This window comes from Ovis aries, chromosome 9 (genome assembly GCF_016772045.2).
Source record: "Ovis aries strain OAR_USU_Benz2616 breed Rambouillet chromosome 9, ARS-UI_Ramb_v3.0, whole genome shotgun sequence".
In the NCBI taxonomy this organism is placed as follows: Eukaryota; Metazoa; Chordata; class Mammalia; order Artiodactyla; family Bovidae; genus Ovis; species Ovis aries.
The window spans coordinates 88,946,240-88,961,045 of NC_056062.1; the positions used below are offsets into that span (position 1 = coordinate 88,946,240).

General features: G+C 42.9%; 1 protein-coding gene across 1 annotated transcript in view; it reads left to right on the forward strand.

Moving 5' to 3' along the window:
• Positions 1-14,806, forward strand: part of CNGB3 (cyclic nucleotide gated channel subunit beta 3) — a 183,074-nt gene that overhangs the window by 86,703 nt on the left and 81,565 nt on the right. The window contains 4 exon segments of the mRNA NM_001143664.1: positions 3,746-3,882; positions 4,908-5,036; positions 5,911-6,119; positions 12,153-12,203. Coding sequence (NP_001137136.1) covers positions 3,746-3,882; positions 4,908-5,036; positions 5,911-6,119; positions 12,153-12,203 — 526 coding nt within the window.

The window sequence follows — 14,806 nt, forward strand, 5'->3', positions numbered from 1 at the left end:
GCGGAGTTCCTCACGCTGGCCCCCAGCAGCAGACCCAGTGTTAGACTCAGAAGGAGGGCAAGAGTAAGTTAGAGCTTTGAGGATAAACTATGAGGAAACTCAGATCTTTATAAAATATACTAGTTTATAAACTAAGTCCACTCCATACAAGCCTTCAAGCTGCACAGTTTCAAGGATGCAAACGTGTTCACATGTCCAGTAGTGTAAGTTACTCAGACATCTGACATACATTGTCACATGCAGGCATCCTCTACAAGCGGTTGTACTTTTGTGCAATTTATTGTACAGTACTGTATAGCATACGGTAGTACAGCATCTTTATTTCAAGCCCGAGATGTCCAGAAGCAAGTGTAAAAGCAGCAGTGATATAGCTGGCACTGCTAGGAAGTGCCAAGCAATAACAACGGAAACAGGAAGAAAATACCTGAGAGAGTAGAGTGAGGCAAAAAGATGGTAGACACCACTTGTTCTTACAACATGAATTGTTCAACCATCAACATGGTTCTGAAGAAGGACGAACTCATGGGACATGTGAAGTCTGCTGTGCCAATGACGTCAACGATAAAACCGAAGAAGCAAGGAAGAGTGATGGAGGAGGTGGAGAAACTTCTCAGAGTGTAGATGCAGGATCAGGATCAGTGTTGAGTCCCACTCAGCTTAATGCTGCCTCAAGAGAGAGCTGAAAGCCTTTGTGAAGACCTGAAGAAGAACCATAGTGAAGAATCAGACAGCACACCTTTTAATGCCAGCTGTGTCTGATTTCATCAGTCCAAGGCTAGAGCCGACCTTTACAATGTAAAAGTAAGTGGCAAGGCAACAAATGCAGATATGGTGGCTGGAAATTTCCTGAAATACTTTGAGAAATATTTTTTGAGAAATTATTGATGAAATCACATTTTTGTCCCATCAGGATTTTAATGTGGATGAGACCGGACTGTACTACAGAGGGTGCCAGACTGAAGTTGCATCAGTAAGGAGGAAAAGTGATGCCGGGCTATGAAGCAGCAACGGACAGGCTAACTCTTGTTTGGTGGCAATGCTTCTGGTGATATGAAGCTGAAATCTCTTAATCATTCTGAGAATTCAAGAGTGTTGGGGTCCTTTAATGGACCGGGACCTGGCAGTCCAGAGGTGACGATAAGTAAAGTGAAAGAGAGAAAGAGGATGATACTCCCTGGTTTACGCAGAGAACCAATAAAGTCCTTGACACAGGACTTGCATCTCTCAGGAAAGCACAGGGCACACTCTCGAGGCGGGGGTGAAGGCACCGGATGCCTTTTCGAGAGAGTCTTAGAAGCCTGGGCAGAGGAGTGGGCTAGACGGGTTTCTGCATTCCAGAGAATTAGCCGAGGAGAGAAAGAGACAGAAAGACAGACAGACAGACAGACAGACACGGGGACCCAAGCTCTGATGGAGCAAAGGTGCTTTATTAGCAGAAATGCAGGCTTATAAATCTTTAGTAAGATGATTGCTCAGCTATTACACAGGATGAAATGTTATCAATAGCCACAATATGGATAGTCTAATGCATACAAGGTCACTGATGCTGAAGAGTCACTGCCTGCCTCATCCCATGACCTCAGTCCTGAGAACTGCATGCAGCTTTACTCATTCTTGGCATAGGAACTGATAAAGAGCAGAGAATCCTTGAGAAATAGAAAACAGCATGCAGGAATCCTCCTGTTAAATGTTCCCTGACAATTCCCCCTTATTTATTATACTTGTACAAAGGGTCTTGATGAATTGAGTTTGTCATAAAGAGAATGTTTACTAAAGGAGATTCCAGCCTGTCTCACACAATGACCTCAGTTCCTGGGAGCAGCCTGCTGTTCTGCTTAAAAAGAAACACAGGACTTGAGAGAAACAGCACGTAGGATTCCTCCTGTTAAACACTCCCTGACACAAGAGCCTTTATAAACATGCCAGGGACTCTCTTCCTATTGTGTGGAAGGGTACTGTAACCCCAAAGCTTGAGTTACAGAGGCGATTTTCCAGAACTGGTTTTTTCCACCACTTTGTCCTGGAGGTGGAGAAATATTGCTCAGAGAAGGACATCCCATTCAATATTCTTTTGCTGCTTGACAATGTTTGGGTCACCACCACCAACCCCCAATTCATGGACAACTTTCATCCTAGGATCAAAGTAGTACCTAGCTCATTCATCCAACCTATGGACCAGGGAATTATAGTGACTTTCAAGAAATATTATTTACATCACACTTGGTCAGGCAGCAAAGACAAGGAATGAATCAGGAACAACCTTGTGACAACATTGGAAGGACTATAACAACTACAGGGTTTCTCTGGTGGCTCAGACAGTAAAGACTCCACATCCAACGCAGGAGACCTGGGCTTGATCCCCAGGTTGGGAAGACTCCCTAGAGGAGGGCATAGCAACCCATTCCAGTATTCTGATTTACAAGACCATGAAAACACTGATTACGCTTGGCACGAGGTTACAGCTGTCACCAAGAATGGTATTTGGGAGAACCTTTGTCTGCAGTTTGTTCACAACTTTCGTGGATTTAAGAAGGCGGGTGAGGAGTCCAAAGAGGTCTTCAGCAACTTAATGACCTTCACTGAGAAGCTGGAGCTAGGTCTGCAAGAGGGCGGCTTCACTGAACTCCTTGCTGTGCAACACAAGAAGCTTACTAATGGAGGCCTGATGGAACTGGAGGCTCAGAGAAAGAACAAAAAGAAACAAGAGTGGAACTCGTTTTTAGGCAGGGGACTTACTGTATGCTTTATTTTGTATGTTTTCTTAGAAGGCAAGTTTATTAAAGCATGCTGATCTATTAGTTTTCTACTATAGCTTAACACATTATGGCAATTCTAGAGACTTGAAACAGCAACCAGTTACTAGCTCACATTTGCATAGCTCAGAAGTTTGGGTGGGCTTGGCTGGGTTCTCTGCTTTAGACATCACACAGTTGAAATTAAGGTACCAGCCAGGCCTGGCTGGGCTCTTATCTGGAGGCACCAAAGAAGAATCCACTTCTAAGCTTATTCAATTATTGGCAGAATGCAGTTTCTTACAGCTGTGGGACTGAAGTCCTTGCTTCCTTTTTATCTACAAGCCAGGGATCATTCTCAGCTCCTAGAGGCTTCATGCAATTCTTATCAGGGGACTGCTTTCTCCTTCAAAGCCAACAATGGAGAATTTCCCTCCAGTGAAACTCCCCGTGTGCTTCAAACCTCTGACTTTCTGTCTGTCACTAGTTGGAGAAACTGTCTGCTTTTAAAGGACTCATTTGATTACATCAGACACATCGATATAATTTCCTTATCTTAAAGTCAGCTGAGCCACATGACGTAACCAATTATGGAAGTAAACTCCACCGTATTCATTGTCCCTGGGATTACCTAGGACATGCAAGCCAAGGAGACATCTTAGAACTCTGCCTACCATGTCAACTATAGCATTTTTTCTTCTCATGATCCAGTCTGATGACAGAATCACAGAATCAGTTCAGTTCAGTCACTCAGTCGTGTCTTACTCTTGGCGACCCTATGGACTGCATCACAGAATAGTCATTTGCTAGTTTTTCAGTGGGAAATTTGTATTGCATGAGCACCATATCCATTAAATTTTATTCTTGGGTTGTTCTATTCAATTGTAGAAAGGAGAAGTTAATACATTATCTTGGGTGTATGGGGAAGAGGAAGAAACTTAATCCCTCCCCTGTGTGTATCTCCTTTATAGATCTGACTCTCACCTTTTATTTTTTCCATTTCATCCAAAAAGCAAACCACCTGTTATTAATGAGTACGCGGATGCCCAGCTACACAGCCTGGTGAGAAGACTGCGTCAAAGAACAGATTTCTACAAAAGAAAGTTAGTGGAGGCTGACATGTCCTCCCCTGAGAGCAGTCCCCAAACTGGTGAGTGGTGTTACCTCAAAGTTCTGGGACGAAGGTGATGAGTAGTATGTATCAATATTTTGCAAATGGTTTAGCTTGGGATTCCCCAAAAGCAGTTTCCCCAAGACAATGGCTTAGCTAGGAATATTTTATATTGAGGGTGGTGCAGGAGGTGAGACAGCAAGAGAGACAGGGTAGGGAGTTAACACAATAAAGGTGTGCTAATGGCAGGGCCACTGGGGCTTGAGTCAGCTAAACATCTGTGTGGACGACACAGAAGAATCATCCTGGAGGAGGAGGAAGCTGGGAGATCAGTCCACCCACTCCTGTCCTTCGTCAGCTGAGGTCTGCTGCTGGGGCAAGCTGCTAAAGCGTTATGCTGTGCCTAGTCACTCCGACGTGCCCGGCTCTTTGTGACCCTCTGGACTCTAGCCCACCAGGCTCCTCTGTCCGTGGGATTTCCAGGCAAGAACACTGGAGAGGGTTGCCATTTCCTAAAACTCCAGCACTTTAAGCAAGCCAGCTGGGAGACAATGCCCTGGCAGGGAGATGAACTATTATATAATAGTTTCTTTTTAAAGGGAAGGGCCTAGAATACAGTCATTATCGCTTTATAAAGATATACCAAAAAGAGTGTTTTGAGCTTTACTTGCCCATACTGGTAGGACATGAATAAAGCTAAAGAACCACAAAACTAAAACCTGCGGAATGGTGCATATTTGTAAAGTTTCTGTTCAACGTCAGTCTAAAGTACTAACTACTTATGCTCCAAAATACGCGGGAATGAGGCTTGTATTTAAAATATCCTATTTGCAACACCTTTAGGACATTTAAGTTAAACTTTAAACCTGCTACTTCTCCAAATTTCAATGTTGTTGTTACTTAGGTATTTTCACAAGCAACAATGTTGTAAACGTCATAAAACGCCTCATCTGCCTGCATGAAGGAAGATTATAAAATGTTTTCATTCCAAACAATCTAACCTTTTTCCTCCCCAAGCTAACTTAACCTCTGAAAAATCTTTTCATCTTTTTTCTCCTATAAAGCAAAGCCCACAGCTGTGTCATCAACACAAGAAAGTAGTGCTAAGCTAAAAGAAGAGCATTCCCAGAAGGTGCCCCTGATCGAGTACCTAAAGCGACTCAGACTTCCAAAAAGCATAGATTCCTACACAGGTACCGTCAAGGAGTGGACTGTCTCAGTGGGAGGGCTGGCTGTTCCCAAGAACCCCTGGAACCCAAGCTCACAGATGGCTTCCATGTTCTCTAGCCAGTATTCTGAGCCTGTCTAGAAACCAGTATTTAAACTGTATGGTCCGAGATGGATCATTTGTCCCTTTCTAGTGAAAAGAAGATATGAAAATATTCCTGTCTGTTTTTAAACAGTCCAAAGCGGACCCAGTCCCTAACAATCTTTGAAAAGAAGCATTCAGCAATATGTTCATTGAACATTCTCCCCCCTAAAAAACAAAAAAAAATCCTTATAAAATCTGTCTTCTTCCATGGGTTCACATTGTTCATTTAACTGGACAAGTCCCATCCCCAGCCTCCCTGGGGCCAAGGAGATCCCTGAGTGCAGTCGTGGACTGTGGTCACCGCTGACTCACCCCGTCTCCACCTCGGTCACCGCCGGTGAGCAAGATGTGGGTCTTGGTTCACAAGCCCTGCGTGACCCTGCAGCGTCCTTAAGGACCCGCTGGAGGCCTCCAGCTGCAGTTCCAGACACCGTGAGGCCTGCACTTTTCCTCGGGTTCCCTCCCCTGATGCTAATTGTGCAGTTACTCCAGAAGAGAGACACACTGGTTACTTCTCTAGGAAACAGGAAGGACACCCTCCAAAGTTAGGAAAGCTGCTAAGATCATCTAACACCCCTCCTAAAGCCTGGTGCCTCTGCTCTAGGGGCAGAACCTCCTGATTGTTGTAAATAGAGCCTCCTACACAAATTCCTTATCTCCGGAGGGGAGTGCCCCAACTTTACCAAACTAAGCAACAGAATTATTTTAATGTTCTGTACATGCCATGTGGATTGCTCCTGTCGCTTTTATTCCAGATCGATTCTATCTCCTGTGGCTCTTGCTTGTCACCATCGCCTTTAACTGGAACTGCTGGTTTATACCCCTGCGAATGGTCTTCCCGTACCAGACACCACACAACACGCACTACTGGCTTATTACCGACCTCGTATGCGATACCATCTACCTCTTCGATCTGCTGTTAATCCAGCCCAGGCTCCAGTTCATGAGGGGAGGAGATATAATAGTAAGTAGGGGCTCGGGAGCAGCAGAGACTGACAAGGAATATCAAAGACTGAACTACAAAAAACCAGTTCATGTCTGAGGGACTGCACGCATGGCTCTTTAACCACTGGAACCATCAGAATAGTAACGACGATAACCAAACAATCGCTGAGCCCTCCCCTGAGTGCTGGGGACCGTGCACGTCCCTGCGCCCCAGTTTCCTCATTTTAAAAATAGCAACAGTAGTGCCTTCATAATATTGATGGGGAGACTGGGCGAACTGACGCCCGGAGGGTGCCTGCAACTGTGTCTTCTTTCCGCACTCCACTTTCCAGATTCATCACACCTCATTCCTCAGCATCAAGTGCCCTCTTTGATCCACCTCGGAAAGAGCATTCTCACCCTCATCTTCTCCTGGATTCATTCTCACTGTTGAGGGAATTTCAGTCAGTCCAATCAATCTAAGACAGAAAGAGAAGAATAAGTTTTCACAAGGACACACCCAAATCTCTTATACTCCCCTGCCCCCCAGGGCCCCTCCCCAGTTCACTGAAAGGATGCTTCCTTCCCAACCCACGTGCCCTGTGATGTCTTCGTCACAGTCCTGCCGAGGGCTGCACAGAAACAGACCTTCCAGGGCCACGCTGGGGTGAGCACAGCAACGGAGTGCAGGGCGCCCTGGGTTCGTACATGTTTTTGAAGAAAAGAGGTTGGTTCCTTGATCTCCTGAATATTCTCTTTTGAATCCTTAGATGATTTCAAGTTATCAAAAAGCTGAAAGGAGTAGTTTTGCCTTTTTTTTTTTTTCCTCTAAAAGCACCATTTGATGGGGAATGCCTTCTGCAATTGAAATCTTTCCTAGGAAGAATTCTAAAGGCCAGAGCTAAAGTTATCGCAAAAATCTATTCAAACCATTCCTTGTGCGGACTTCAGAGCATCAGTTAAGTCGGCACTCCTCTAAGCGCACTGGCAGGTTGATGAACGGTGATGACCGCACACAAATAAGAAAGAAACACCACGCGAGAAAGTGAGCACTAATTTCAACCTCCATTAGATGCACAAGAAGGGGAGAAAAATCAATGTTTGACAAATGGAAAATGACAAAATCAGCAAGGATAAACTTTATTTTCAATTTTCGAAGACATCTTTCCACATAATGGAGTGTTAAAACCAAGAAAAATAACCAATAAAAATACACTTAATGGGCTCCATTTAAAACTCATTATCACAAGCCATAAATATAGAGTGGGAACTAATTGCTTTGTTTGTTCAAATGAAGTTTAATGGTTTCTTTAACTCAGAGTAGGTAGTTTTAGACTTTGAAACTTTGATTACATGTGGCTAAGAGGACAATCCAAGTTGAGTACCCAACCTGAAAGTCTCACTGCAGTTGAGCTATCTATGTGACCTTTATTTTACACCACCAAATTATTCATTCATTCAACAAACATTTACTAAGTACCTACAGTTACCAGATATTTTAGGGCAGAGTACGGAAATATTAATTCCTGAAAGGCTTAAGGAAAAATCGATACCAGATCGAGTCCTGGAGGCCGCAATAGAGGGAATGGTGAGTGTTTACAAATTTTCCACAGTATTTGTGTGCAATATCTTTCTTCTGAAAATGGTGCTGCATAGAGAGCAGAATTTTAATTCAAGGACAAAAAAAAAACCCTCATTTAAAATGTCCTTCATAGACAGCAGGAGTAGAGCTGGGAATGACCGTGGGGGTTATTTAGATATGAGATTTGTGCTCACAACACTTTACTGAGCCTGCCAATCACAAAGATCCATGGAAACCCTCAGCACCTTTGTGAAAGAGGTGAAAGCCTTAGTCGCTCAGTCCTGCCTGACTCTGTGACCCGTGGACCATCGCCCACCAGGCTCCTCTGTCCGTGGAATTCTCCAGGCAAGAATAGCCATTTCCTTCTCCAGGGCATCTTCCCAACCCAGGGATCGAACCCAGGTGTCCTGCATTGCAGACAAATTCTTTACTTCTGAGCCACCAGGGAACACCTTCTAGTGACCCCGTCTCTCGGGCCTGCCCTTAGAGTCAACTGCCTTTGGTAATTTGGTTGTTATTTATAAACTGATCTGAAGAAAATTAACCACTCTCTTCTCCTTGCTCTGCAGATTTTGCTCATACTTCTGTTATTTAATTGGTATATAACCATTAAGCTCACTATGATGTAGTAGAAATAAATAGTAATAGGCTAAGATCAAGTTTCACCTCTGAAATTAACTTAGAGTAATACTTGAAGAAAATTAATTCACCCTTTCATTGTATACTATCTTTGTCATCCATAAAATAGAACTATTACACCCACATCATAAACTTATTGTGAAGATGAGATAAGACAGCGTGAACACCTAGCCCACGGTCTGGCTTCTAGAAGACGTGCAATAAAGTGCTGACTGAATTAAGTGAATCAATGTCCGCACAGTAACTTCCTTTCGTCTCCTATTCGTATATGTGGTCTCCTTTCTCACCTGATAAGTTTCCTGAGAGTAGGGACAGCATTCACTTCATTTCCCTGTTTACCTTAGGAAATCAGAGGATGTATTCCAGATACATTTGAAGGAGTGCGTGAATGGCAGTCTTGGCTCAAGGATCTTTTTTTTCCCCTTGAATAACTATTTAATCTACATCGTAGTTATTTTATGGGCTTCCCTGAGAGCTCAGATGGTAAAGAATCCATCTACAACACAGGAGAACTGGGTTTGATTCCTGGGTCGGTAAGATTCCCTGGAGGAGGGCATGGCAACTCACCCCAGTGTTCTTGCCTTGAGAATCCCATGGATAGAGGAGCCTGGTGGGCTACAGCTTATGGGGTCGCAAAGAGTCAGACATGACTCAAAAAACTCATAAAAAGAGTTATTTTATATGAGAGTATTATTTTTGAAACATTTATACATGTTTTATGTGAAATTATGGAGTTTCTCTAAATTATTTAAAGGAAGAGGTAAACAATAAAGGGCATGGCAGCCCACTCCAGTACTCTTGCCTGATGAATCCCATGGACAGAGGAGCCTGGTGAGTTACAGTCCATGGGGTTGCAAAGAGTCAGACAGGACTAAGTGACTAGCACTTTCACTTTTCACGTTTTAAAAAATAAGTGCTTAATAGTCCTCAGTTAGCATACTGATCTTCAGAAGGCTAACGATGCCAAATACATTTAGTGTGCCAAGAAGAGAGGTTTTAGAAACCCCAGACAGCATTTTCATATAATCTAGCAAGTTTTAGCACACTTCCATTTATTCCATCATAGGATCAGAGACAACCCTGAAAGCAAAGGTATGAATATGCTAAGAAAATTCTTCCAGAGTTGAAGGATATGGTCACACTTTAACTTAAGTTCTTAGCACTTGAAATGTCTGCTTGTTCCATATACGCTTTGAAGCCACTGACTCATCTTACTCAAGCCTGGTACATGATTCAACATAAATTTATATATACGTGTCTATGTCTACCTGTAGCTAGGATGCCATTTTGTTTCAGAGAAAACAATTGTTAAATAAGTTGGTCATTTATTTTCTAATGCAAGTCCGTAAAATTTGACAAGTGCACATGGATAGAAATTATTGCTTTTTAAAAAATGAGGTGGTGGGACAGGAATTGGAAAGTTAGCTAACCAATTTTCAACACTGTTCAAGAGCAGCTTAAAACTTCTGAACATGGACAGCCTGGATAATAATGTTAGAGGATGCTGCTTCCATGTGTCCAAGTTATAATACTTTGGTTGAATAATTAATAATACCTACCTATAGTTTCTTCCTACCTATAGCTAAAATCGAAAAATATAAAGTCAATAGTAGTAGTAGTAATAGTAGTCACTCAGTTGTGTCTGCTCTTTGCAACCCATGGACTGTAGCCCGCCAGGCTCCTCTGTCTGTGGGATTTACCAGGCAAGAATATTGGAGTGGGTTGCCATGCCCTTCTCCAGGGGATCTTCTCAACCCAGGGATCAAACCCAAGTTTCTTGAGTCTCTTGCAGTGACAGGCAGATTCTTTACCACTAAGTCCACCTGGGAACCCCATCAGTCCAATATTAGCATTAATTCCTTTAGGTCTGAATATTAATGAATGTCTTTCTATTCCTCTACCTCTTATCACACATTTATTGCACACCCATTCTGTGTTAGACATTGTGCTGGGAACTGAGAAGTGGAGGACAAAGATACGGTCCTTACCTTTTTAAGTAGCTCAGAGGATGACGGAGAAATAAACAGAAGAAAAACAGTGGCGTTTTGTGATGTGAGTCACGACATAGCTGAGCCCTGGGTGCTATTTGATACAGAGAAAACCATACAAAGGAGGGAACGCTTGGTCCAAATTTTAAGGAATAAGTTGAAATTATCTGCACACCTTTGTTCCACTAAGAAAAAGGAAAAACTATGTCCCAAGCTCTGGGAACAGCATAAGTCAAGGCATCAAGGTAGGAAATTTGGTGAGGCACTGCTAAACAGAGTCTGACATGCTGCAGGCGGCGAGTGGACGGAGAGAGTAGAGCTTTGTGTACATGAAAGGGAGCAGATATTTTCTTCCTTTAGGTCATGTGACGTCATGAACCAACAGAATTGTTAGTGATCTAGAGAGATCATCTCACTGCCACTGTAGAACTGATCGAAGAGAGCATGACCCAAGGCAAGGAAACCAAAGCCAGAGGAGAAAACAGGCTTGAGCACAGGGCTGCCCAGGTGGCATGATGGAACCCACCTGCCATTGCTGGAGACCTACGAGATGTGGGTTTGATCCCTGGGCATGAGAAAATTTTAGGTAGGAGAAGCAGTAGAACGTGGTTGCCAGTTGGATGAGAGCTGAGCGAGAGTGCGTGGTGTGGGCTCATTGCCTAGGGAGATGAAAAGGCACGTAGGCTACTCAGCAGGAGAAGGAGTGTGGTCAGGCTTCCGGGAAAATGGAGATGATGATGCATTCATGTTTTTGTAGGCTAACTTTGCGATAGCAAAACTGGTAAGTGAGGAGGCAATTGCTGGACAGGTTAACAGCTCCAGAAAGTGATATTAAATGAAGGTAGAGATCTGGTAGCATCAACATACCTAGTGACTTTGAAACTCTGCAAGTGGATGAAATTTCCCAGGAAGTATAATTAATATGAAGAGAAAAGAGAAGAAGGCTGAATCCTGGGAAATATTGGCTTTTAAATGGTTAGTCAAAGAATGCAAGCAGGACATTGAAGAGTTGAAACTGAAGAAGTAAATTAAGAATGGCATTACAGATTCTTGGGAAAAAGAAAGCTTCAAAGATAAAATTGTCCCCAAAAAGTCAACTGCTTCAAAGGTTTTATTCATCTCTTTGTTCCTTTACCTGTTCATCCACTCAAATATTTATTGAGCTTTTAATATTTATAGTCACTAGTTATACACAGTTGCTAAACAAAATCAACCCTGTCCAGAAGTACATTATCATTCACAGAGTAGACCGATTTTAAACAAATGGGAACTAAAGGTATGTGTGATTTCAAAACACAGTGAGTGCCATAAAAGAAAAGTGAAAGTGAAAGTTGCTCAGTCCTGTCCAACTCTTTGCAACCCCAGGGACTGTGTCCATTCTGCAGCAGATCTTCCCAACCTAGGAATCGAACCGGGGTCTCCTGCATTGCAGGCAGGTTCTTTACCAGCTGAGCTATCAGGGAAGCCCCACCATAGAAGGATAGTATTATAAAGGACTCCCTGGGTGTGCTCATTAGGAAATCATTGGTGGCTTTCAAAACTGTAGCCTTGGTGGAATTGAAGTAAGCAAAAGTCAAATCACCATCAAATTACTGTGTGTTGAGGAATAAATATGAGGGAAGGGTGTAGAACAAAACAAGGTAGGCAACTCTCTAAAAAGCTTGAGTGTGACAAATAATTGGAAACCATACAAAAAGAAGACAAAGCCAGGGAGAGTTTATAGATGTAAGATGTGTGAAGAGGAAGCACATTTATAGGCTGAAATTGGAAGGGCCTAATGGAAAGAAATAGCTATAAATATTTTTAAGTGAGAACGTATTTAATGAAATTGCATAAAATTAATATTAATTATAATATATTTCAGGTGGATTCAAATGAACTAAAGAGACACTACAGGAATTCTACAAAATTTCAGGTAGGTGACTTATAATTCCAAAATCCAACATCATTTTGAGTTTAAACCCATCCACAAATTTCTACCAAAAAAAAAGGCCTCCTTTCAAAACTGCAGCCTGTTTAACAAAGTTCATACAGTTGTATTAGGCTGAGTTTCTTCTTCTCAATAATTATACAATATACTTCCATGTATGTGCAAGTGTGTAATTCAAAATATGGGTCTTTATTAAGCAAAACGAAACAGAGTGGCCATATTTAAATTCTAATAAATGTCAATAAAGGAATATGGAGTGTATTTTGTCTTGTCCATACAGAATTTTAGCCTCCAATTCATGTAGCAAGATGATGTAAAAGTCAACAAAATTGTTTCTACTCCTATTTAATTCTTGTTGATATAACATAAAATACAGTATGAAATAACATAAGGAACTCCGCTCGATATTCTGCAATAACTTAAATGGAAAAAAGAATTTGAAAAAGAATATACGTATCCATAGGCTTCCCTGGGGGCTCAGACGGTAAAGAATCTGCCTGCAATGCAGGAGACCCAGCTTCGATCCCTGGCTCAGGAAGATCCTCTGAAGGAAGGAAGGAATCTGCCTGCAGTATGAGAGACCCAAGTTCAGTCCCGGGTTTGGGAAGATCCCCTGGACAGGGAAGTGGCTACCCACTCCAGTATTCTTGCCTGGAGAATTCCATAGACAGAGGCTACGGTCCTGGGGTCTCAGAGAGTCAGACACGACTAAACAACTAACAAGTATACATACACAAATATATACACTGCTGCTGCTGTTCAGACGCACAGTCATGTCCAACTCTTTGTGACCCCATGGATTGCAGCATGCCAGGCTGCATCTCGCGAAGTTTGCCCAAGTTCATGTCCATTGCATCAGTCATGCCATCCAGCCTCTCATCCGCTGATGCCCTCTTCTCCTCTGCCCTCAATCTTTCCCAACATCAGGGACTTTTCCAATGAGTCAGCTGTTTGCATCAGGTGGCCAAAACACTGGAGCTTCAGTTTCAGCGTCAGTCCTTCCAGTGAATACTCAGGGTTAATTTCCCTTAAGATTGAGTGGTTGGATCTCCTTGCAGTCCAAGGGACTCTCAGGAGTCTTCTCCAGCACCACAGTTCAAAGGCATCAATGCTTTGGTGCTCAACCTTCTCTGCAGTCCAGCTCTCACAACCGTTTGTGACCACTGGGAAGACCATAGCTTTGACCATATGACCTTTGTCAGCAGAGTAAAGTCTTTGCTTTTCAAGATACAATACCAGCGTTTCCAACACCAGCGTTTCCCTGGTGACTCAGCAGTAAAGAGTCTGCCAGCCGATGCAGGAGACACGGGTTTGATCACTGGGTCAGAAAATCCCGTGGAGAAGGAAATGGCAACCCACTCAAATATTCTTGCCTGGGAAATCCCATGGGCAGAGGAGCAGGCTACAGTCCATGGGGTCACAAAAGAGTCAGTCACGACTTAGCAACTAAACAGAAACACTGCTAAGTTAAATAAGCAGGGTGGCAATATACAGCCTTGCTGTACTCCTTTCCCAATTTGAACTAGTCATTTGTTCCATGCCCAGTTCTAACCGTTGTTTCTTGACCCATGTACACATTTTTCAGCAGGCTGTAAGGTGGCCTGGCACTCCCATCTCTTTCAGAATTTTCCACAGTTTGCTGTGACCCACACAGCCAAAGGCTTTAGCATAGTCAACGAGGCAGAAATAGATGTTTTTCTGAAACTCCCTTGCTTTCTCCATGATCCAACCAATGCTGGCAATATGACCTCTGATTCCTCTGCCTCTTCGAATAATTATTTACCAGGTAGTTTATTATCTTTTATTGTTTATCCTAACTCTGAGAAATAGGCAGAGAGTTGAGGGTGATCCAAGGTTACCCAATCTGTATGATTGAACTCCAACTTCCCATTTCAAGGACACTATAGTGGCCTCAAATTTTGTAAAATATTCAGATCTAGGTTTAGGTGCCAGATTGTCCCTGTTGGCAATCTATGGTGATTGCAATTTCTTTCAATCTGTTTTCATCTCCAACTAATTTTCTTTGTAAAACTTTCCCACACACTTAGACATAGTCATAAAAGGTCTAAACTACTTTGATGAACTCTACAAAGAGAACTAATATTCTTTGTGAGTGCTACAAAGCTTATTTCAAACTCTTAATCACTTTCTTGAATTTGAATAAATGCAAATTAACTCACATATTTAATTTGGGTTTCTAAATGTAAACTTTCACATTTGATTGAGGTCACTTCTTTTGAATTTCCTTAGCACATCCCACAGGTCATGTGTGAAGTGAAAGCCAATCCGACTCTTTGCGACCCCAGGGACTATACAGTCCATAGAGTTCTCCAGGCCAGAATCCTGGAGTGGGTAGCCTTTCCCTTCTCCAGGGGATCTTCCCAACCCAGGGATCGAACCCAGATCTCCGACATTGCAGCCAGATTCTTTACCAGCTGAGCTACCAGGGAAGCCCAAGAATACTGGAGTGGGGAGCCTATCCCTTCTCCAGCGGATCTCCCTGACCCAGGAATCAACCCAGGGTCTCCTGCATTGCAGGTGGACATATAACACATGTCTTATGCCATTGTGTTATACCTATTTTTGTG